We start from the raw sequence: 25878 nt of genomic DNA, 5'->3' as shown, positions 1-25878 counted from the left end.
AGTTGATCAGTTTGTTTGAACAGTCTTTGGTTGCATGAAGGTAAGCGTCTGTGTAGAGAGCAACTTGCCAAAATGCACTCTCAGAATCACTGCCTCTCATTTAGCTTTTTATTAGCTTTTTTCAAATGTATCTGGATTCATAAACAATGACCGGAACAGGAACTCTTAGCCTGGATATCCGCCGGCTACACTGGAAGCGCCGAGAAATTGGCTGTTGTCCCCAGAGGCTAAGTCAGCAGAGAAGCTTATGGGTTTCCAGACCGACCACTGACCCTATTTATAAAGAGTTTATATGCAGGCATAAGCTTTAAGCACTTCGGTAGGTCCTCACATTTTAAAGTTTGTTAATTGGTTGCTTTTTTTTCTTTTGTTAGGGGTGTATATGTAGATGATGTTTATGCATATAAAGTGTATATGTCCGTATGGAAGAGATTTTAAAAGCTAATTTTATGTTTTATATCCATTTAATGTCTCATAAGACTGTGATTTATTTACGAAACGGGCTCCTTTTGCATTTTTCCCTCATAAAAACGTAATTTTAAGAATTATGTATGAATAAGTAAACATTGTGTTGTATGAACAAGGGGCCACTTTCACAAGTATAAGAGCTATATATGAAACATAAACATTTTACTTCAGAGGCGGTGGGAAATTCCTAATAACTTATTTCTTTTTTCACATGGGTGTGTTAAAGGATAGACTGTTATCGCTCCATATGACAGCATATTTCCATAAGCTGGAACTCTGCCACCCTCTCCTACAGTAACATTCAATATTAATTTGATACTATTTTTAGCTAGCAGTAGGATTATATAAAATGAGACCATACTGTTGTGCAAGCATCTGATCTGCATCGCTGAGACTCCTTGCATGCGATACGGTTTGCCTTTGGTGTTTTTATGCTGTAGTGACTCCCTAAAGAGGGCCACACACAATAGGGAAATAATATACACTGAGTGAAATGATCCAAGGATGCCTGGATAAAGAAAGAAAGATGAATAAATGAATAAATGTCTTCAGTGCTTGATCGAAGACTCCACTAAGTCTTTTTCTCCCTGGAGAATCTCCTTTTTCTCCCTGACACATTGGAATTCTTCACAGCTGCACGTGAAATGAGAGGCTTCCCGATTCATTTACACAAAGGCAATCAAAACATAACAGCCCACGATATCTGGCAAATTAGTGCAGCGCAAGCAGTGTGGTGTGGGCTCCAGAAGAGGCCGAGGAGGGGAGGCAGAGGTCTGCGTGTTGCATGGGATTCATCACATGCTCGCGTGTGTCCCCCCACGGTTCCATAAGGAAGATTTGTGACACGGATTTACTGCAGCCTGTGCTGTCTAACCTCTAAATCAGCCCCCTCCTACACGTCAGACCCATACTCCCTTTTTACATGCAGAGACACTCGGACTCACACGCACTCTGCGTGGTCACGGAGGGGGCGGGTAGGACGTCGAAGGTGCAGGGGGCGAAAGGGAAAGGAAGAGAGGTCGAACTGCCCTAGTCAAAAAGCCTCCTCTCTGCAGATCAAGCATCCGCCTGTCTGGTAATGTGTTGTCATTGACCAATTAGGAAATCCAGATCAAACGGGCGCAGGGAATGGCCTCTCACTGGCCCTCTCTAAGCACTCTGCTCTTTTTAATTGAGCACATTTGTGGAATGAGAGGCTTCTCTCCGGAGGGACCGATGGCTGTAGATACTAGCAAGCTGTTAACACGGGATCAGTCCGCCCAGCAAGGTTGTCAAACAATCTGCAAATATTAAAAAAGAATATATTTCTATGAGCCATGCCAGCTAGATCACTCCAATTCAGGTCTGTGGACTGGAGGAGAAAATGTTTGGGGGGTTTTTTCTGGAAAAATGGAACAAAAAAGATGAAGTAACATCTCAGATGGCTTTTAGTGTTCAAAAAAACAAAACAGAAAATGGTTGTGAAGGGAATCGTTGCTTTATTGATTTGTAAGATGAAGGTTGTGGCATTCCTTCTTTCAGATGTTGACTGTATTTTTTATTTAACTATGAAACTTTCTCTAAAAATGTAACATCTAAAATAACTGGTCACAGGGTCACATTTGCTGTTTTCCTACGTATATTTTTTCATTCAGGTTTTGGACTTTTGATTAAATAAATCAGGATTTTTAAGACATATTCTCAAGCCGATATTCCTGCTGATGAAATTTCCAAATGGAGATGTTAGCGAGGTCATTATAAGGTCTGGCAGTTTGATGGTATGTCTTCACAGACTCCTTTGGTGAAACAGAGAAAGCTCATGTTGCCGCTGTCCATCAGTGTCTAGGCAGGTTGAGCTCATGCACTATTTAAAATCCCTCACTCTCTGTTTCTTTCTGTTTCTCTCCTCCCATTCACTCAAAGTCACAAAAGGCCAAAGGTCACTGGCACAATGGAGACAAGGAGGTCCTCCATCCCCCTGCCCACACCAACAACTCCTTCAAACACACACACGCCAGCTAACAAACACCCACAACTGCCTCTAACTTATCACAGCTACTCTCACGTAGTGTATGCTTGTAAAGCAGCGAACACACAAACACGCACACCCCTCCTGTTCCGCTCTCAGCCTTCTTTGAATTCCTTCCCATGTATCTTGCAGCTCGCCTGTCACTCCTCCCCCCAGCGCTATCAGTCTCTCTCTCCCAGACCTCATAATGGCTCCTCTTGGGTAGCGGCTGCGTCTGCGGCTCCCGCTATTTCAAAGTTTTAGCTGGCCGGATTAAGCATGGTATGTGGAAAATGAACAGCCACTCACAGGAGGGACACATGAGCTGAATGCATAATAAACCAGGAGACTGGCAGGAAAAAAAAAACTGAGAAAGGAAGGCGGGGGGGCTCAGAAGTTGTCTGAGGCAGTGTCGGCACCTTCGTGGCAACAATATCACTCACAGAAATGGAAATAAAATGCCTCTTTGACTTTTCCTCTATGCTCGCAATCAAAGGCAATTTTTAAGACAAAGTGTTCCAAGGGGTGGTAGTGATGGCTCTCTTTTGTGAGACTCTGAATTTACCTCATATCTCAACAATGGCTGCAGGTTTACACTTTGGCTCACTGGTTTCATCATCACCATCATCATCATCGTCACATGCCTCCGAAATTCCAGGAGGATTGTGAAGGAGAAAGGAGCTTGGCAGCGAGCAGTGAGGCTGATGGAGCACCACAGGCACAGGGAGACAGAGCGGGGCTAGCTGCCTAGCCGTTTCACCTCGCGCTGCTCTGCATTTGGTGGGGGCTCGCACAGTCATGTGGCTCATCTGTGCTGCCTCTAGCGCCACGGGGGAATTGACCCTCCCCCTTGTCTGCTATTAGCGTAAGGGTGGAAGGAAATTAAAAGAGTAGCTCTTTGGAAGAGGCAGTGCACAGCAAACAAGAGAAGGAGAAGGAGAAACAATGATGCTACTCGTGTTTGCAGGTTCTCCTCTAGTTTTTGCCAGCTCCATGAGGGAGGCAGGCTAGCGGATGGATGGTGGCTTGGCAGTGAAGAGAGACTGGCTCCCGTTTGCCTTTGTCCTTTCTCTCTCTCTCTCTCTCCTTTTTTTTTTATCGTAGTCAGAGATCAGCCTCTGAGACTTGGTGAAATGTTACACTTGGTTAGAGAGGAGATATTGCTAAGGCCCCTCTATGATCCCAACCCTCTGTTTTCTTCTTCTGCTTCTGCTGGTGGCCATGAAGGGTGGGTGGGGGGTGTCTCTGCCACCCCGGCCTCCTGCCTCCAATACCATGCTCCCTTTGCTTTTCTAATCATGCTGCAGATGTGCCTGATGGCTGAACAATCTCTGTGTACTGAACGTGGGGCTCCCGCAGGAATCCAGGAGGCTTGCTTATGTGAGCTGTCATGAAAAAAAAAAAAGTGAGAGGGCAAAAAGGGAGGGAGAGAGTGAATGTGGATCTGCGTGAAAGACAGAGCGAGGGAGTGGAGTGAGTTAGAGGGAGAATGGGAGATGGAGAAAGACAGAGGGAAAGAGGGAGAGATCAGTGAACAGCGACCAACACAGCAGGGCTCCTTTGGATTGAGTGTGTGCGCGCGCGCACGCACGAGAGCGAGTGGCACAACTGCGAGCCCGCCCTCGCTCACGGTTGCCTCTGGAGCTGCAGACCAAACCACATTAAATAAAAGAAATCCATTCCCAAGCCTGTTAAGGAGCCATGTGGGGAGGTGTGAGCGTGTGTGTGCACTCGAGTGGCTGCGTGTCCATATGTGTGTGTGCAGCAGAGACATGGGGGAAGGGAGGAGGAGGTGCTGGAGAAGGGCTGAGGGGAGGGGAGGTAGAGCAGGGAGGTGGGACAGGCAGGAGGCAGCTCATATTATCCTCCGTGCCAGCTCTGGATGGAGCCTGCCGGGGATTATGGCACATTCTGTAAGGCAACAATGGAAGAAGCACTGTTACGTACACATTTCCATCCTCTCTGCTTTTTCCTCCGTCGAACAAACACAGCTTTGTCCTCGCTGCCTGCCTGGCCACTTACCAGGCAGACACCTGGAGTCCTAGAGGTGCCCTCTCTAAACTGAACGCCCATCCCTCAGTGCAAAAAAAACAAAAACGGTCTTCTCTACAATGTTGAGATAATTAAAGGAGAGCTTTCACGCCGGCCTCAGCCGACAGTCGGAAGAAAACAAGACATATCTCGGAATCAAAGCTCATTAAAATCATGAGGGTGAAGAGATGCTTCCTCCCCCTCCTCCTCCTCTTCTTCTTCCTTCTCTCCTCCTACTCCCTCATCTTTATCACCCTTAAGCAAGTGCTGCAAACAGCAGACCCCTAGTCAATGATGGTGCAGATTAGTCCTTTATTGCCTAATTCACCTACAACAGATGACTCATGGAGACTTGGATCACCTTGAGTCTTGACATGTTCCCATAAGGTATGAGAATGATGCTGATTTCTTCACTGAGGCCACCTTGTTCAGATTTAATAGTGTCAGCAGTGCTTAGCTTAGTAGCTTTCGATTAGCGAGGTGTGTGTGCGTGCATGTGTTTTGGTGTGTGTCGAGGAGAGGGGGGTGTTTCACACTGCTCTGCGGAGGTGTAACACCCTGCCTGTAGTGTTGTTGTAAAGCACATTACGAGTGACTGAGGGTGTTGTTATGGTATCATGATGCCGGCCCAGCACTCAAGGGAAGGTGAGAAGATCTGTGTGCTTGTGTGTGTGTGCGCGCGTGTGGTCGGGATGGTAGCCAGCGTGGTTTGCTGTCTTTCTACACCTGTAGCCGCACTCACTCTCTCACCTTTTCATGTCGACGAATACTTTGAGCGCCTCGGGAGATGCGCTTTAGAAAAATGTCTCCATTCAAATGTGGTACATGAGTCAGGAGGGCACGAAGGAAACGCTCTCAGGCGATTGTATAGATTTTAAGCAAACTTCCACATGAGCTAAAATTATTACCCCGCCTGTGTGTTATCAGCATCCATCATAGTTTAGTGACTGATGTGCCAGTTCAGCTTTGATTCACTGCTCTTGCATTATATGTGCTGTTTTCTCTGTGAAGTAAAACGCTCTAATCCATATCATAGGTATGCACACTTTATTACCTTCAAATATCTTTTCTGAATTGATGGCCTGTCGACTTGTCTGACATCTTATTTCTTGCCCTATCGCACTTTGTAGTTGCATTGTCACTGTGCTTCCAGATCTCAGCAATTACTTTGGAGAGCACAATATTATCACGAGCAATGGCCAAAACTACGGAAATAAGAAATGTAATAAACTGGAAATATCCTTTAACAAGACTGCTCGCTCCCAGAGTGGCCTGACTGTTTTGGTTCACAAGCCATTTATATGAATAAATTAAATCTGTTTACCACTTCCCTGCGCCTCAACAGCTCAGTTGAGAGACTGTGTAAAGCGGCGCGGGTTCGTGATCCATTTGTTCTGCTGTGATGGCGGGATAAAGCTAATCATTGTCTACTTTTCTCCCTCTCCGACTGTTTTTATCCTGCAGAGCGGAGACGCGCAGCTCGTCTACGTTACATTAACAAGCTAGAAACTCTCTTTGAAGGTTTTTGGGTGTCTGAAATAATGTTTAGATTCCAAACTGTGCGATTGTGACAGTTCAAAAAGCAATTCCCTCTTACTTACTGCAGATAATGTTGCGCTTTAGTGTCTTCATTCAACATTGTTTAGCGTCACCCTCTTCCAGCCCTTCCTGTGGCACAGTTTTGTCATCAAATTAAATCCGCAGCCCTTTTCAAGGTACGCTTACGTAACATGATCACGTAATGAGACAAACATGGACCCCGTCTGACAGGAGACGGTCCTCTCTCCGCGGGGTGCCGTGCGAAAACAAAGCTTTAAAGTAGTGTTACAGGGGGAAGAAAAACATTGTTTTACCCTAGAGGTGGGCTGATAGCACTGTGAAAAGCCCATCTGAAGAGGTAGGCCTCATCTGTCACTGGGCAATGGAGGAGGCAGCCATGCAGAAGCCCCCTGATTATAAAGAGATAATTTCATCCAATCCTCCGGTGGTGCTCCATCGCCTTGCCGCCATACTCCACTGCCTTTCATATTTGTTCCCAGCCTGCATCTCCTCACCCGTTTCGTTTTATTACAGCTCCCACTCAATACATATATTTTAGCTCCCCCTTGAATAGGAGAGGGAAGCGGGTCTCCCTGCTCTCGTCCCACTCTCCGACTCCCCCCACACCCACGAGTCTTTTGTTGTGCAGGAATCCACAGCTCAACTTGTTGTGTAACGCCTGCTGTGCAATTTGCAGTAAATTAAGCTCAAGTAAGGCACATATCTGCAGCGATTTCCCCTCACACGCTCAGAAGCGTCAGGCAGGATTGCCGGAGTTACTATCTGAATCAAGGCAAATAACGTCACGTAAAGGTAGCAGCACAGAGAAAATAATAAGCGATAGCATCTGTAAGATAGATGAGAGCTTGTAAATAGAGGCGGGCTCATAATTGCCACTGCTGTCATATCTCCATAGCATCATGGGTTTAATCTGTAAATTGGCTCTTGTTAGTCATCAAAGATATAACAAAGGACTAGTGTTTAATTAGAACAAGTGAATATCTGGAAATTAAATTACACCTCAACACTGCCATGCCATTTAAAAAAAAAAAAGTCATTATCTTAGGAAGAAAATGCATGTAAATGTGTGCACACGTAGGCTTTACGGCGATTCCTGCACCGTGTGTTTAACCGGTTAAAAAACGGAGGAGGTGAATGGCAGCCCAACCTTTCTTTCCCCTCATTTTAACTCACTGTTGGAGGTAAGAGAGATGACAGGGGGAGAGCTCGAGTGAGAGAGCGAGAGCAAGGGGAAGGGCAGGAGGGAAGAGAAAGAGAGAGAGTCGGAGGGAGCAGGTCGACTCGCTCATCAATAACCACAAGGTCAGACAGGCAGTGCCGGGCTGAGTGGGCCCTGTTAGGAAGCAGCAGCTGAGGATTTGTAGAGCTTGTAAAGGCTTAAAGCAACACTGCTCCGCCTTCTTTGTGCCACAAGCCAGGCCTTTGAAGGGCCAGGGAGACACCTGCTGGTGGCTGAGGAGCACAGTGGTCTGGGGACACCCTTGCCAAGGATCAGCTCACTATCAGCTGGCAGAAGGAGGTGACTGGGGGGAGTATTATAGCAGCAAACACCTGATGGATGTATAAAACATGTGTCTCTAAGGAAGCTGTTGTTTGACAGGAGTATCCGTGACCACATGTTATAAAATGTGAACGTTATTTGATTAAGCTGTAGATACCTGAAAGCCACTTAAACCCATGCCCAATCGTTTTTTTATGCTAAATTCCTCAAATCATTATCAGAACTCAGCCACGCCCACTTCAAATGTTTCAACTGAGGATTCAGTAAGTCTGTGAGACATCAGACATGTCAACAAACAAAACACTTTCCATCTGCAAAGAGGAGTGGAAAAAATACTCGGACATCTCCCCCCCCTCTTTATGAGCTTTCTAATTTATGGAGAGGAATGCACTAGTGTGCCCTTCTCTCCTCTCAAGTACAGGCATGAGCAGCTCCAATAGGTAGCATAAAAGCTCTTTAGCTGTCTAGTGGAGTAGATTACTGGCCCTGCCGTTAAATCCAGCTAGAGACCCCTAAGTGAGCATTATCAGTATGGTGCAGCATGCTGCCTCCTCTCTCTCCCGCTCTCCTTTTTTTTTTTCCTCCCCTCGCTCCCTCATCTCTCAGGTACTTTGTACGGCGAAATTTCTCACTGTGTGATGGTAATGGAGAAGGATGGCGTGGAGAGGGAGGGGTCTGAAAGAGCGTTTGAGTGAGAGATGATGCACCGCAGGACGAGATGCCCCTGCAGTAGCGAGAAGGAAAGATTGAGACAGGATGAGATAAAGGGGGAGTGAGGCGGAGGAGAAGATGGAGGTTACACTTTTCACCACCCATAAACGCGCTTATTAATTCACTAAACCTTCCACTTCAAGCTGCAGGTCACTACGAGTTATGGCCGACAGCCTTGTGTAATATTTATTTGACACTGAATGCAACATTAAATCAAACCCCCTAGAGGCGAAATTGATAACCTTTAATGTAGCCGGTGATACTTTTTAACTTGTGATAATAGTATGTAGCATGTCAGCTCACAGCCTCATTGTTTGCCTTCCATAAAATATTATTCTCTCTGCTAAAAGAAGAAGGTTTTCTATAAGCTGCTACTCCAAAATCAATAGTGCGCTGTAAGGGGTTTTGTTAGAGGAACTCTTATGTAGCTGGAGCGAGAAGGGAGGAGAAAGGGGAGTAAAATGTAGAGCAAGTCTGGGCCCAGGGTACAGATAATTGTTAACCAAAGATTACATAATGGCTAAGTAATGTAAACAGAGAACCACATGCCAAGTTAATGTTCTCACAGGCCAGGATGGAAGGGTTTCGTGCAGTTTTCTGAGGTAATGCTGACAGACTGAGGTGCTACGACTCAGTGTGTGTGTGTGTGTGTGTGTCCCTCTACCTCTGTTCATTTTCACCCCAAGGTGCTTTAAACACAGTCAGACATCCTGTCTACGTCCAGTGTGTCATTTCCAAAGGTGTATGGCACCGTTCGGGGCAACCGCCAGAGCTTGTTAAGGGTGTCACAGGAGCTGAGAGGAATGTCATCCTTTGGGCTCTCTGAGGTGCTTGTCACCTGCCAAATCAATATCTCCCTGCTCAGCTCACAGCACCCAGCACACACACACACACACAAACACACTATAACAGCAATATCCTGGTGGTGATGGAATTGGCAGCTTCACTTGGAAGAGGTGAGCCTTAACATTTGTCTGTGTTTGTGTTACAGAAGTCTCCAGTTTAATGGCTGGCAGGTAGAGGCCAAAGAGGGACAATCAACATGAACTCGATTCCGTCGATGGACAGACACATACAGCAGACCAATGACCGTCTGCAGTGTATCAAACAGGTGAGGAGGTGTTGAAGGTTTTGGCTCTCAGGCATTAATATTATATTTCAATTAAAAAACGAAATAAATAAACTGTGATGATGACAACGACAGCGATTAGCATCATCACAAGTTGATATTTAATAACTTTTTCCAATAATTAAGCATCATTATTAATGTATTTGTTATTTTCTTAAATATAAAATGACAGATTTTAAATTATATACTGTAGGCTGTAACTTCATTTACGCATATGTGTGCTTGTGCTATATTTGTTAATGGTTAGTAAATCATCCAGTCGTTTTGTAAATGACTCAGTTCTCATTACCAGGGCCTCGATTACAACCATTTAGTCCAGCGGTTGTAAAACTCTTAATTGTCGCACTAATGAAAATCTCACCCTGCACTCACACACACACAATTTTTACTGACTGCTAACAGTAAAAAAAGGATCCAAGTTGAATGTGAGCAAAATAAAGATCAACACAATAGCATCAGCAAACTCTTGTTTGTTTACTAAAAAAAAATCACAGCGGTGCCATGCCCCTGCAGTTTGAGAGCTTCTTATTCAGTCTGGTGTGTCAGAGACATACACATCTGTGCAATACTGTGACCTATTCCTTGATTTTGTGACAGGGCCCCTTTTTTTCTGTCTTTTTAAATGTGGGTTAATAAAGGGAAGGGGTGCATTGGAATCCAACATTTTTACTCCGTAGACCCAAAAAACTGCTAGTGAATATGAAAGTCTATGGTGGGTGAAACAGCACACAAGCAGCAGCCTCCAGGTTCACATTCATGTGATTTACAGCACATCTGTTTATATGCTTTTAAAAACAAGTGTTATACACATCTGTGAAAACTTTATAAACACACTGCACGCTATATTATAAACATTAGCTGCGGTTTTACAGATGAATTACATAAATGGTTTACAAAAGAATTATTAGCCAATAAGTAAACCTCCTGATTATCATGTTGTGGTCTGTTAACAGTAAAGTAGCTTTTTTAATTTGCCATTTATTAACACTGATTATGAAGTTTTATAGTTCATTTAAAGCCTTCAGGCTAAAGCATGTTCAGTAAGTTAGTAAGGTACTGGACTTTTTGCTGCTACCGGTGGAAAAACACAAGCAGGGAAAAAAAACCCTCACCAGCCCTGTTCACCTTTCCAAGTACACACATGTAGTGAGTCACATCCACGGTGAGACTGCCTCTCTATCTTCCTGTTTGGCCACAGTTAAGTGACTAATCTGTTCAGCTCCTATTATCGGGACTCTGGTGTGACTCAGGTTACCGACTGGGGTCAAAGAGCAGAGGCTCCCCTCCCTCCCCCCGTCATCGCCCTGCTTTCTGCCTCCACCGCTGCTGACTCCCAGCGTGTCCTTTTGTTCTCCTCTCAGCACCATTTACTGCAGGACAAATCTTCGGCAGAATTAGGCAGGCATACTTGTGTAACCCCAGGCTACAGGGATCTTCCTTTGATCTCTTCTCTTAACTGCTGGTCCATTTTGTTTCTGGGCTCTGTGCTGCCGAAGTCCACCTCCTTGAAAAGTGCATCAGAAAGCCTTCCGGGGGACAATGTATGAGGGCTTGCACTTAAATGCAAATGTGGACGTGGTAAACTGCTTTATCCCAGCTATCCAAAAATAAGGCAAGGTGAGGCGGATAGAGAGACAAGGCAAGCATTTGGGGAGTAAAAAGAGCAAAGCTTCTCTATGTGTAGAAACAAGCCTTTTGTTCTTAAGTAATAAGGTGCAGAGAAAAGGAGAGGTAAACACTCTCTGTCTTCAGTCTGGTTACCTTCTTCACAGCAGGCTATTAAATAATTCAATTTCCCCTCCTTTACTTGTAAGAGGAGAGAAAATTGATTCTATTAAAGCGCTGTATTACTAATAGCAGGTGAATTGGTCTGTAAAGGAAGTTGACAGAACTTGAAAGGGAACCTGTGTTTGTCTGAGAGTAGTTTACACAATCCCAAATGCTGTGGGGTTAAATGTATTGACCCCTCAAGTCAAAAATTTAAACAAATACATCCCAATGTTAGCACCCAGGAAAGCAGCACATGGGTAAACATGCCAATTAGAGAGATCCATGGCGTACAAGGAGGCCTTCAGTCCAACTAATAAATGGTTAAGCGCTGGGTCATTTCAAACCAACCAGTAAGAGCCAGCACCCTGCTAATAGAGGCAGCTTTGTGCCGCAGACAATCAGGGTTTGGAAGGCCCGCATAATAAATACCATTTATGTCCTGCCAATTAGACTAGCAGCGAGCCCATTCAGCCAACCGTCTATTCTCCTCCCCGCACACAAAGATGATCATCAGGGGAGATCAGAACAATTAACTCACTATCTTCTCCCCCTGCTCCCCATTGTCCAATATCCAAGCTATTAAAATAATTAAGGAAATATTGTAAACCAATCCAGCTGTTTGCTTTAATTGAAAGTGTGCACATGCTGAAATTTGGCATCTCGAAGGCAGTACCGACTTGGAGCAGGAATATAAATGAAGCCTCCTCCATTGTGTTGTTGTTTTCTGGGAGATGTGACATGTCTCTCTGAGTACTCCCAGCCAGTGCAGCGGACAGGGGAACAAATTGATTTTGTTGCTCAAATGATAAATTACTGCTGAGCGCGATGATAAAGTGGAGGAAATTGGAATCCGTCAACCTGATTGAATCACGGGTTGAAAGTTAAATCAGAAAATCATTACTGTGGTAATTTTTAAATTACTGTCTTGTTGTAAAATTGCAATAATATGATTTTTAAACAAACTCGACCAAACACTTGGGGGATTTTTTTGTTTCTTTCGTTCTTTTTTTTGCCACATTGCGCTAAATCTGACTTTAAAATGAGTGACTTTGTTTTGGTTTCAGGTTATGCAGTTAATGGGAAAGATAAGGGACTAATTAATAGGTTGGCAGACAGAAATTTGCTCAGCAAGACTGAATATTTGTTTTGGTTATTATTTATTAAGGAGAATTTAAGAAAACAGCTTCCAGATGTGAGAATTTGCCTGTTTCGGGTCTTGTGGTTACAAAGACAAAATGCTTGAGATGTTGGTACAATATAACCCTAGAATATAAATATATATATCTGTATTTATTCGAAAGTGATACAGAAAAACAAATGTTCGCCTGTTTAACCTCCAAACAGACAAGTATGCTTAAAAAGTGATTTATAAAAACAGTTATCTGATTTTTCCCCCAACACGTTTTTTCTCAGAGCCTGTTTGTTTTCCTCCTGCATCTCAGAACTGCACCATTGCGAGCACTTTGGGGAAGATGGCTTGCCTGATAATGTTGGTATCTATTTCAGAGACAGTATTTTCCTCTCACGGTGGGGAAGCCAGTTTTCTGTCAGACTCTCCTTTCGCTGATACATACAGGGGTTCGCCAGAAACTATGAACCATCCTCTCGCCGCAGGAACACTTCCTCACATTCTTAGCGGCGATATTTCAAGACAAACTGGAGGACTGTCCTCTTTGCACCGCTCCTACACTGCTTGTGCAGCTGTTTCTGTCTGCCGCTGTGTTCTTTCCAGTGTTAATTGTCTCCATTAACGTGTTTTCAGTGCTCTGGGGGTGTCGATGAATGTAGAGCAACAACAGCAGCAAACTAAGAACTGTGATTCTGAATGGAAAGAGTCTTTGCCCGATCACTTCTGATACATAAATGAAGTTATATCCAGATCCAGTTGTGTCAGAAGAAAAAAGCTATGTTCTCAGGACTCTGCAAGTGCCGTCTCTCTTTGTTTCCCTTGAACTGAACCGAGCATTAACAAGAGTGTACGTGTTGGAGGATCATTCTTACCCAGGGGACGGGGATAGGAGAGTGTGAGAGGGTCTCTTGGCCACTAGTTTAGGTTTGATTGGTGGGTTTTGGCCAGAGAAAGGGGAACATCTGTGGCGTGGTAGTGCCAAGCTCTCCGTGTGACAGCCACACTGGTGGGACCAATTGTTCTGAGTGCAAAGAACAGTAATCACTTCAAGCCCAAGTGGTGGTGTGTATTTTTTTTTTCTTCCCTCTACATATTCTCCCTCCCTCCCCCTTTTCTCCCTTTTTCCATCCTTGGTGCACTGATTGCGTGTGTTGTCTAGCTTCCAGACTCATCTAAATTTAGCATCTGGGGATGTGTGTGCTTCTCCAGGAGACTTTTTATCCACCAGTAGAATTTGAATGCTCTGCTACCCCACCACATCTCCTTTTAGTCTCCCCCAACAAAGACATATCACAAGAGTGGGGAACGGTCTTGGACAGAGTATGAAATAAACAAGACTGGTTTCATCCACTGCTTGTCAAACACCAGCTTTGTAAATTGATATGAAAGCAGCCTTATCAAATCCTAACCTCTGCTGCCCCCTAAAGAGCAAGCAAGAAAAAAGCACTGCACAGCAGTGACTGTACCCCTGTCACTTCCTCTTCTTCTTCTCTCTCTGACAGTGAAATCAAAGCACGCCGACGTATTAGGAAGGCAGCCATTCACTTTAAGCTGACAAACCGCTCTATTTACCTTTGATGCCATGGAGTGGGAGTCCATTTGTTCCTGTTTTGTACAAGTGCACTACAAAAGCTTGTGTGCATAATCTTTCCAAAGGCAACAGATTACAGCAGAGTGGTGGTGGTGGTGCATCTGCTCTGCTATGTATAAAGTGATTTGTATTGTGGTTCGAAAGCTTTTAGAGGAGAAATGACCAACAGTAAGGTTGATACAGAGACCCAGAGAGGTCCTTTTTCAGTTTTCTGTGCTGCTCTACAGCAATACAGACAATACAGGTTAGTGCTGGCTGCAGGAGGGGAACGAATGCCATAAAAGGGTGTCCGTAGGTCAAGGAGTTTGTTGTCAGATAAAGTCAGAGAACAGCCAAGGGTTGGCTACTGAAATAAGGGCTTCCTCGTGGATTCATGCAGCCATACAAGGAAGATTTATTGCAACAGAAACCTGAGATAGTAGCTGAGTGGAACTGGGACATACTATCAGCCTAGAGCGGTAATATTTTAACCCATTTAAAATAATTAATCCAAAGCATCATAAGCAAAATTTCAGAACATTTGGTCATAAAAATGCTGTTCTCATTTGCTCAACTCCGAGAGCTCATAATTAAAAGTTAAATATTAAGAGCTGGTTAGATTTTTTTTTTTCAGAGCAGGTGGGAAAACATGTAACTGCACACATTTTAGACGAGCAAATGCTTTTATTGAATTCTAATAAGATAATACATTTTATTAATGACTAAATGAACATAGAGGACAGGACAAATTAATTACAATTTTTTATTGTCATGCTTCTATTTCAAGCATAACATCTTATTTGTTTTATTGTTTTGTTTAATGCTTATTACTTACAGCAGTTACCTGTTATCTGTCCCATTTTCTTAAAGTATTGGAATATTACTGGAATCACATTGATTTCCATCTTTCTCCTCTTCTGCATAGCACCTACAAAATCCAGCAAATTTCCAAACAGCAGCCACAGAGCTGCTGGACTGGTGTGGTGACCCCAGAGCCTTCCAGCGCCCCTTCGAGCAAAGCCTGATGGGATGCCTAACGGTAAGTCACCAGTCGTGAGCACCTTCCATAATCTCATGTTCAGAGTTTCAAGAATGAGCCGCTTGAACAACTGCTGCACTCTTTCCATAACCTCCTCAGGGATGCAAGAATACTCGTGTTTAGCCTGGTGATCATCCGTGAGGTCACTGAAAATGTAAAATGTGTTTAACCTTGTAGAAACTGCTCCCATTTAGCCACCTTTCTGTTGCTTTAGTTCCAGCCTTTGATATAAAATCCACAAGGTCAAAAACATTCTCAAACCACAAAGCAATCAGCTCTCAATCTTCTCAGTCTTCTGTGTCTTTACCAAATGCCTATGGATTTTTGATTGATTGAATAATTACTGTCCTATGACATCTGAAATTAAGGCTTCTGGAGAAAACATTTAGCCCAAAGTAGTCAGGGTTTGTATATTTTCAACTAAATTTAATCAGACACAGCCAATATGTCAAGAGCTAAGTTCTTAACCCTGACTGAATATCGTTTATACTAGTGAGTTTAATGTTCACTTAATAAAATGCTCCACTGGGAATAATAGCTTAATCTTGAATTGGAAGTTAGCAATTAATTTTTTGAACAACTACATAGTCGTTTATTGCTATGACCCTTAGCCAGTTAGCAAGTGTAGCTCTATATGATAATGGTAAACTGACATAGTAGACTAATTTCTCTTGAAAAATTGTCCATTTAGCTATATGTGGTGTTTATTTGTTTTTGTTTTGTTTTGCATTACATATAGAATTTGAAAGATAAACTTAACACACTGCTTACACAGCCTGTTTACTTTGTAATATGCGGCACTTATCTATGCTAGCTTAGATGTGTGAGGAACAACTACCAGAGCTAACGCTATATATACATATATATATGAACCATATGAGGCAAATGCGTAGGCAGATTTGTGCTATGTGAAATTTCACTTGAAAGTTTTTGTTTTTATCACATTTTGCCACCATTAAAACCAGTATAATTATAGCTGTCCATGCCACGTTTTAACCAACATTCACCATTGACTATTACAAAAACCTTTAATGCTCAGAGCTGATGCACTGACTCCATATTTAGCTAATCAAGTACCAAGAGAAAGAACAGCCAAAAGAACAGTGAATAGACAGTGGGTGTGTCAATCACCTGTCACAGTGGGCCTGACTGTGCTTTAACATGCTGCCTCCAGCATTACATAACAGACACACCTGTTAGGTGTAATTTGTATCCCCATCAAGCGAGCTCGGCTGCAGCAGGTGAAGAAGCCCGAGAGGTTTGTGCTTGTGGACCTCAGCGAAACTACTGTGACACGTCCTTCCATTCAAGCGATTGTGTTCCTGCTTTAATGTGCAGCAGCAGGTGCCTTCTCCTCCATTTCGCCACTTCAATTTGTTTCCCGCCGTGAAAATCTCAAAGCCTTTCCTTTTAGTTTATAGGTTGTGTAAACCTTGGTGTGAACCACACTGGGAGGAAGCACAGAGAATCTGATGTGATTGTGAAATTACCTGGTCACAGACTTTAATGGTAAACACTTTACAGTTTTGCCTGCATGCTTGCACTTAAACACTGGTGATAACATTTGTAGAAATTTGCTGCTGTACCAGTGAGAAAAAACAACCCAGGAAATTACAGGACTTTTAAAAAAAAAATAAACGACTTAATAAGGTAATACAGTATTCAAAACAGGAGATGGGTACTCAAAACTAGTCTTTTAATTCATCTCAATGTAAGAGTTAATAAGGCTTTTTATGTTTAATTATGACTGTTGGATGTTGAATTGCTTTTTCTTGAAAAAAAAAAAAACCCAAATCAATTAAGCTATCATGTTATAACTCTAAAATCGTATTTTTAATGACAATATATAGCATTCATGTATAACGCAGTATTGATTTTTTAAGCTTGTTTCAAGTTGATTAATCTCCAAAATATTTAAGAGGGGAAAAAACAAGCAAATTTAACAAAAAGATTCATTTTATCGAGCTTGAAACTACAGAAAAATGTACAGCTGAGTAGCAATTCCCTGCTTTCAAGCCTTGCAGTGCCTGCTTAGATGATTGCCTTATGGTAGACAGTTCACCACAACTCCTCTGACTGTGTACAATTAAAGTCCTGAAATTAGAACTGTAACTTCTTACACTAAAAATACCATTTAAATGTCCCTCGCAAGTTTAGATTCTAATTAGGCAGCCTGTACTCTATATTTCTTCTTCTTAATGGGGGATTCCCATAAATAAAGGCCAGATATACATAATCTGTTTTGGTGTCACGTCCAGACTATACTTACAGAAGATAATGATACGGTCCCAGCAGCAGTGCTACCTCAGGGCTTGTACTGAAGTTTGGCGTGTGACAGCGGGATCGCTGCTATGAAAAGACAGGCAGCGAGGGGAATCTAGTGGGGCCCGTTGGTCCACACAGACCTTAGTATGTCCTAAAGGTCTAAACGATTTGAGTGGCTCTTTTTGAGCTGATAATGATGACAGCAAATCAAAGCAACATGTGGGATGTAAGGGTGATTTACACGGCCTCCTGTGGCATGTTGATGCTTCCCCTTAATGTTTCCTCTCAGTGGGCATCTCTGGACTGGAGGCAGTATTTTTTTCCTCATCTTGCTGTCCACTTACTCATATGGAACTGATAAACTTGTAATGAGGTTGTCCTTTAACAGTCAGATTGTGGGAAAAGTCGTCATGTGGTGGATTTAACTACCCAGCACAGATCTGTATTGAGTAGATACGGATGCAGTCGTACAGCTTTGCGAGTGTCTGTCATTAGTTTGCAGGATTTTCAAGATTCAATTGTGGAAATTTTAGGAGAAGGAGCGAAAGAACTGAGCAGATTATGATGGCGATCTGCAATATTTATCATGAAAACAAAGCTTGTTGCCATCAGCTGCTGCACTGGAGTGAGTAAAAGGAGGCGTGTGCATGAGGCCGTGATGCTCTCTCTGTATGTGGATGTCAAAGCAAATGGCGCTGCAGATGGTAAATCAAAAATGTAAACATTTTCTGTTTGGAAAATAAGCACATTAGAATGTTTGTGTGGGCTTGGAACAAGTGAGGAAATTTCTCATAGTTGCCCCCACTGTTATTCAGCTGGCCTTTTTAGGAACTCCCTGCTAGAGACAAAGGGAAATATTGAGTTTATGCAAATTTCCCAAAATCTGCTCTTAAAATGTTGTTTGTGAGCTGGAAATATAATGAAACAGCCTGCAGAAACACCTTTCTGCAGTAATGTCCCTATTCAGCACTGTGTGCTGACCTCTGCTCTCTTCTGTTGACCTATATGTAGGTGTAAGCTATCATAATGCTTAGAAAGTGAAGTTTTCTGAGAAATAAAAGAGGTTTAGACTTGGTGTCGTTCAGCTTTTTCTTCAGAGAAAACATACCTCAGGCCATACTGACTCTGTGCTGCATGCTGTTGTTGTTTTCAGGTGGTTAGCCGCGTAGCAGCGCAGCAGGGTTTTGACTTGGACCTGGGCTATCGGCTCCTGGCTGTGTGCGCTGCCAACAGGGACAAGTTCACTCCAAAATCAGCAGGTAAGACCGGAGTTTTCTCAACCGCCGTCTCAGGCCATCTGGCCATGCTGGCCCGCTCAAGTTTATTTCTGCATTCTTTGCCGCTTTTCCTCCACTTATTGCTTCTAGACTAGATCCCCTCACAGATGTATGGGCACTGATCTTTTTAAATTCATTCCTTTAACTCTTGACTATTTATGACTTTTAAGATTAAACAAGACCAACAGTTCAATATTCAATATAAAGAGCAATCCAAGAAAATCCCTTCATAGCTTTAGTCCAGGTTCAACTGAAAATTACCCTTTAATATCTACTTGACCTGTTTTCTTTGAACTTGTTCACAACATTGGGAACTACAACTCAATTTGTTACCTTTTCTGGGGTTTTAGATAAAGTGCGTACAGCAGAATATTCCATTTGTCACATGCGACAAGAACTACTGTATCAGTGATGACGAGTTCCTGTTTTCATACGCCTCTATCATCTCGGTCCTGTGATGGATTATTGGAGCAGATGCAGACTGCTAAATGTTGTTATCGAGCTGGCAAAAGCATGCTGAAGCACAATGAGAATGAAGACGCATAGGCTGTCAGCAGCTCAGAGGAGATAACAGAAATATTTTTGTGCTGTTTTACAGTTTGTGATTTGTGGTTTCCACCTGTCTTGGGTTACGGGGAAAGCTGGGTCGTGCATTTGCTTCTGTGTGCTCGGCCGCTACACTGAGCCCTCTTAAGTGTGCCAGGACATGAAAGTCAGAGGCACATATTGTTTGAATTTTCACTCATGTTTGCCTTTTTTCTATTATAAGAGGCTTCAAATCATGCAATGTCACTATTATGTCGGCATGGGTGGGGAATCCTTCCCTGCCTGCAGTTAACTCACATCGCCAAATGTTCTAATTCTACTTAATGCTAAATCAAATCTCAGGGCCTACTTTATGGGCTTAGATAAAATTGCCAATTGATTCTCTGTCTGAATAATTTCCTGCAACAGTAGTCATTTGGAAAGCGGCAAGTTCTCGAGTCTAGGCAGCATCCCAAAGTACATTTCATGGACAATTATGTACCTGTAAATGCATGAATATTTCCAGAGGAGAGGCCTGCAGAGAGGTAGAGAGAGCAGTGGAAACCAATGCAGAGGCATTCTCCTGCAAAGCTCCCAGGTCCTTTAGAGAGGAGGCCTGAGTCAAGGAGGGTGTTAAAGTGGAGAGAATACCCTCTCTGGCAGCCAGGGGAGATAGCTCTTAAAAGACACTCCCACGGGGCCCCAGGGAGGACCTGCTCCCCGACATCCTGCAGCGGTGTTGCTGAGCGACAAACGAAGGGAGTAAGTCACATGACGGGGGCCAGAATGGCAACAGGAGGGTCAGCCATACAAGACCAAAGACAGACAAGTTAGTGTATGCAGAGGAGACTTTGGGAAGCCTTGAACAGCTGAGAACAAATCTGAAAAGATTTTATGTGTTGAGAGGATATGAGGAAGAGCTGAAATGAATATAGTCTCCTGTGTTTTTGCAGAATTGTGTCCCTGGAGGTGAATGTTCATTTTGTACTGAGGGTGCTTTATAAATTCTCTGCACTGTTTTTTTTTAATATATATACAAAACAACCTGTCTACACCAAGCCCCGAGAGCTTTCAAGGAATATCCTGTAACTGCTGGCCTGCTCAGTCTCATCATGCATTTTGTAATCTGCTCTGAAATGTCTCCGTTAAAAGTGGGCGAAAAACACGATTTTTGGTGGTTACGAGCTGGGCTGTTTGCCTCAGAAAACATCAGGTCAGCGGATGAGTGCTAATAAGTAAATCAGATTTGGCATCCCATTTTAACCAGACCTAACTTGTCTTGGCTCTGACGCACGGCGCGGTCAAGCTATTACATTTCTGTTATGTCATCTAAAATTCCTCTCCTGAACATGTTCGAAAATTGAGCGGAAGGGGAGGCTGAGCTGATTTCAGCAGTAGGAAATCAATGTTCACAGTCAGCTTACAGCTGAAATAGGTTGTAGCTTTGACAAATTGATTAATCATGAAATGCCTCCAACAATTTAAGGCATTAGTTTGTTCTTTTTTTTCCATCTTAGGAAAAAAAAGAGCTTAGGAAGGCAAAGCGCTAAAGAAATAGACCTTTATCTTCATGACACCTGAGCAAAACTTAGCTATAATATCCTATTGATTTCAAAATGTAGCTGTATAAGAAGTTTAGACGATGTTTGTTAGATATTGTAAAACTATCCAGCAGACTGGAATTGGAAAACCCATCATGCAGTGTGATTTTTGCGAGTTGATCTCTGTAATGGATGGACTCAGGGGGGTTGTCCGGTTGTAGTTCTTTTCCCTTTGTGGCCCACAGTGTTGGAACAGATCTGGGGGAGGGGCGTCTGTCTGCTAGTAGTGACCTCTTTGTCAATGGGATTAGCCTGCTCTATTAATCTGTGATTACTCGGACTGTCTTACTGCAGGGCAAAGCGATGCACGTGGAGCTCTGAGGACTTCAAAGCAAAGACATCACTTGCTCAGTCTGCAAAAACTCATCAGGGCCTCACCTCTCCCCTTCTCCATCCACAGGGTACATTACAAGCCCCGTTAGGCCTGTTTCATCAGCGTCACCGGCGGTTCATTCCGGTTCGAGAGCCTCTGCAAAATGCTTAATGACGATTTTTCCTGCAAGAGAGACAGAGTGGCACATTCCCAATCGTTTGCGCTTCAGCAAACTTTGGGAATTCCTCAGCTCTAAAGAGTGAAAGGAGGTTCCAGCTGAAGTTTTTCAGCCCCTGAAGCCTTTCATTCTCTCATGTAACAAACGCCTGGTGAACTAGCTATTCAGCAGATAATTAGTTGGGCTTGTTACACTCATTTTTACACCTTTTTGCCAGGCTGTTTTTCAAGTACGATCAGTAGACATTGCTGGTTTTAGTTATTAGTGTCAGCTAGATATAGAAAAAAATATCCAAGCAATTTTTGCTTTTGTTTCATCGTGTTTAAAATCAAAAGGTGGTTTCCCAGTTTTTTTAATCTGTTCAAGCATAAACAAGCAGGAGACAGTGTAGGAGGGGTGTTGGGTTTGTTTGCTAAAGACAAGGAAATGTGGCCACGTGGGTAACACTGTAGAAAAGTCAAAGCTCTGTTTACATTTTCTATCACAATTTGTAAGTCAAGTCAGTTTTATAGGAAATAATGTAAACTTGGCTTGAAAAAGCAAAAACCTTCAAGTCAAATGAGTTCAAAAGTTTGCAAGTCTTGCCCCCCAAAGCTGTGTTGCAAGAGTTAAATGAAAAGCGGAGGATAATACTGATGCAAGGAATGTAACTTATTTCAAGTGAACTTTGTTTTTTAAATGGAAATTCCCCTGAATGGGATATTCTTTTCAAAGAACAAAGATGAAGATAGACAAAGCTAAGGTTAAAATGAACATGTCTAAGACTTTTATTCTAAGTACTGACTTGGTTGAATTCCTTTGTATTCTTGGGTGCATGTGTAAATTTCCTTTAAAACTGTCGTTTCAAGTGCTGATCATTCAGCGGCTTATGCCTTCCAGTTAAGTGGTGCTTAAGATGAGGTCAGATATGTTGTTGGTGAGCTGTGGAAAGGTCTCAGTTTCTACACATAATAGAAAAGTTGAATATACACATGCCTTTCTGCAGGGCTATAATTTCTACTCTTGGAGCTTTCCACACCAAAATATTTTTTTCTGTCTCCTTTCGCTCAACGGGTTTCAACATATAGTTTAGCTGTGGCTTTTCCTAAATGGAGATTAACACAGAAGGCTAAAAACATTGTTGGTGACCTTGTATGACTCAGAGGTTAATGGGTTAAATGAATCCAACCAAGCAACCAACAATCTATCCAATTAAGATCACTGGTTGGCAGCACGGTGGCACGGTGGTTAGCACTATTGCCGCACAGCAAGAAGGTCCTGAGTTCAATTCCACCACAACAGGCCGTGGTCTTTCTGTGTGGAGTTTGCATCTTCTCCCTGTGTTTGCGTGGGTTCCCTCCGGGTACTCTGGCTTCCTCCCACCGTCCAAAGACATGCAGTTTGTGGGGATAGGTTAATTGATTAATCCAAATTGCACACGAATGGTTGTCTGTCCCTGTGACAGACTGGCGACCTGTCCAGGGTGTACCCCGCCTCTTGCTCTATGACAGCTGGGATAGGCTCCAGAAAAAATAGACCCTGAAAAAGGATAAGCGAATGGATGGATGGTTAATCAAACTGAGATGTCAATTCAAGAAACAATTGGTGGCTTTATTTCAGGGTCTTGGTGGAGCTAAAAAGCTGCTTAAATGAGCTTCTGCAAAAAATAAAAAATGTTTTTCATTATTACAAATATGAATAATATCTTGATAATAAATATGATTTCAAATAATTCAATTCAATTCAACTTTATTTATCTTGCGCCAAATCACAACAAAAGTCGCCTCAGGGCGCTTCATAGGTACAGAGAAAAACCCAACAATCATATGACCCCCTATGAGCAAGCACTTTGGCGAGAGTGGGAAGGAAAAACTCCCTTTTAACAGGAAGAAACCTCCGGCAGAACCAGGCTCAGGGAGGGGCGGGGCCATCTGCTGCGACCGGTTGGGGTGAGAGAAGCAAAACAGGATAAAGACATGCTGTGGAAGAGAGACAGAGGTTAATAACAGATATGATTCAATGCAGAGAGGTCTATTAACACATACTGAGTAAAAAAGGTGACTGGAAAGGAAAAACTCAATGCATCATGGGAATCCCCGGCAGCCTACGTCTATTGCAGCATAACTAAGGGAGGATTCAGGGTCACCTGGTCCAGCCCTAACTATATGTTTTAGCAAAAAGGAAAGTTTTAAATAACACTTGTATACTTTAATTTTTCTTAAAAGAAATCTGATTCTGCCGTTGAAATGACAGGAGCCTGCTAATACTTGCTGAATAGTTGCTTGACGATACATGCACTGTCAGTGGCACGAGTTTTCAAACAATAACAATTGTTAGAAGCATGTTTCATGAATGAAGTTGTGCTGCGTCCTTTTTCATTTGGAAGTCAGATCTTGGCACTGGTGGTGATTTCGTACCCAGGGTAACAGTGTGCCAGTAATAGAAGTTGGAAAATGGGCTTTGTTTTTCTCTCTATCAAGGTAGAGCCATCACTACCATTACCTGAGGGACCCGTGTGCTACAAAGCTGGACTAATGGGTTAGCAAGCTATGGCGACCTTAAAGTCAGAGTTTTCTGTGCCAGAAAAGTGGCTCTTTCTCTCCTTTTTTTTTTTTACCTGGCTAACTTATGCTGAGCGCAGCCTGTCTAGGCTGGAAGAACCACATTTTTACTAATTGTATTATTTTCAGCACGTTATAAGTGCAATGGAGTCACTAGAACTATAGATTTTCTGCAGAGGGAATACATTTTAAATGCGCAACTTGATTAACCCGTACCTTAGTGAAAGTAAAGAATGATGCTCAGCACTGGAGTTTGTTTGTGTTCACTTGGTGACATAGAAAATGTATAGATGTTGTTTACACTTGGTTCTAATCTGCTGCTAAGTCTACTTCACACTGCTGAAATTACAGGCACTAGAACGCATATTAAATAACTCAATTTAATCAATAAGTTAAATTTCACTTTGATCTGATGACAATCTAAAGAGTTCCACATCTCCTTAAGTAGCCTATGAGACAATAACCGTTTCTAATGTTTAAATACGTGAAGAAATCTGTCCAGTCGAAAGTTTCAGAGCTCTAATGTGCAGCCTTCACAGTAGAAATGAACAGCAGCACAGAGAGTGCACTCAGCGTTAAAATAACTATATTAACTGAAATTAAAATGTTTATTTTACTGCTCTGTGCACTAAATTCCATGATTAACGACTTTCTGCTGCGTTTATCTCATATTATTTGCATCAGCATTGCGTTTTACTGTTACATTTTTTAATGATTTGGAGGACACAGCACTCATAGGCATTATTCTGTGCAGAAGAAGAGTCACATGATGCATGACATACCCCTTTTTTATGTAAGCGTGCACAGATCCTGAAGCAGGTAGCACTGATAAACACTATTGTGATACCTAGTCTTAAACCCATTATTGTTATCATTCTCAAGCAAGCTAACATAAACATAAAGAAAGCCAAATACAGATTCGGGGAACCACATTAGGGGAACTTTTGGGTAAAATAAGGGAGATGGATGTGAAAACAGACTTTGGCTCCAGTTATTGTGGTATTTTAAAGACATGAGTTTTAAAGGCCCGGTTACAGAATCACTAAATCCACACTGTATCCACTTTGGACAATCTGTGTGGGGGGTTTTTGTACTTTGTAATCACTTAGACGTGAAAGTCTTCCAGCCAACCGTGATTGATGTGTTAACTTGCAGCAGGGGTGCTGGGCTGTAAGTCACCCGCCGTGCACTTAGCTGATAGTAAATACCAGGAGAGCAAATACAGACAGGAGAGACTAGAGATAAGAGCTGTTGAGCTTGTCTGTCCTTCCTCCTTTGTAGTTGTTGCAGTTATTATGTCTGTGGCAGCAGGAGGTGTAGCATCTTCAGCTATGCCCCATATGGCTCAGTAATTTACTGTACAAGAAAACTGGTTGTTTGCATACTAAAATTGATTTACATTGTACCTTATGTCTCTAATTAAATGCTTATTGCAATTTTTTTTTAGCAAGAGATCAGTTTCATTAATTTGACACCCGATTTGACTCGCTTGTGGTGAGTGCAAGTACTTTTATTAGCGGATGACAATGGAAGCCCCTGCGCTGCCTCAGGTGGCTTGTGTACTCACAGTTTACATGTTTTATAAGTGTGTAATTATTTATCCAAAAGCTTACCCGGGCTCATGTGTGCTGAAAGACAAATGTGGTCTAATTGGCCCCTCCCTCGCTGATACCAACCCTCTGCGCATCAGGAAGCCACAGCGCCCAGCCTCCTCCCCCCCTCCTCTTCCATGCCCCTTAATTACAATGACTAGTTTGATGGATTAAGTCGACTGTATTGCAAAGAGAAGGTTCGAGGGCTGAAACCGCAGATTCGTGTACCTGCCTGAACCGTTTCTGACGGGGCCCGCAGTGTTTCTCCACTGCAACAAATGTTGCTTTAAATGAATTGATTGAGGCTTCTTTTACTCGTTGCTCTGGACTCAGGCCAAGATACAGGCTGTCTAGCACATTAGGCACCACCCCCCTTTGCAAGTTTGAAATGTGAGCTGCCTGCATTTTTTTCCCCTCTCCTCTCCTCTCCTCTCCTCCCCTCCCTCTCTCTCTCTCTCCCTCTCTCTCTCCCTCTCCCTTCTGGCGAAGTGGCTGTGGCTGCTTCTGTGTGATGTGTGTATTGGGAGAGCAAGCAATGGATCACTAGACAGAAAAAGAAGATACATCAATAACAGCTGCATACATCCGAGGTGAGGAGATAAGCATTTGGTTCTCTCTCTCCCTCTCTGCCTGTCCTCCCACCCTCTCTCTCAAGCTCTCTGTCCCCCCCCCCCACCCACCCACCACCACCA

The 25878-nt window shown here is 43.0% G+C and overlaps 1 protein-coding gene across 4 annotated transcripts in view; it reads left to right on the top strand.

Annotated features, from left to right (window-relative positions):
* LOC120738130 (zinc finger MIZ domain-containing protein 1-like) overlaps positions 1-25878 on the top strand; it is a 109659-nt gene that overhangs the window by 61156 nt on the left and 22625 nt on the right. For 3 of the 4 annotated variants that reach the window (XM_040039204.1, XM_040039206.1, XM_040039205.1), the window contains 3 exons: positions 9250-9369; positions 14782-14895; positions 18314-18419. In XM_040039204.1, coding sequence (XP_039895138.1) covers positions 9301-9369; positions 14782-14895; positions 18314-18419 — 289 coding nt within the window. In that variant the 5' untranslated portion in view covers positions 9250-9300. Of the gene's footprint in view, positions 1-9249; positions 9370-14781; positions 14896-18313; positions 18420-23159; positions 25777-25878 lie in introns of those variants that run through there. The other variant, XM_040039208.1, reaches the window with a different exon arrangement.

The sequence above is a fragment of the Simochromis diagramma genome, unplaced genomic scaffold (assembly GCF_900408965.1).
Source record: "Simochromis diagramma unplaced genomic scaffold, fSimDia1.1 OVJJ01000402.1, whole genome shotgun sequence".
Classification (NCBI taxonomy): Eukaryota; Metazoa; Chordata; class Actinopteri; order Cichliformes; family Cichlidae; genus Simochromis; species Simochromis diagramma.
The sequence above is the reverse complement of the archived record's forward strand: the minus strand, read 5'-3'. Positions and strand labels throughout refer to the sequence as shown.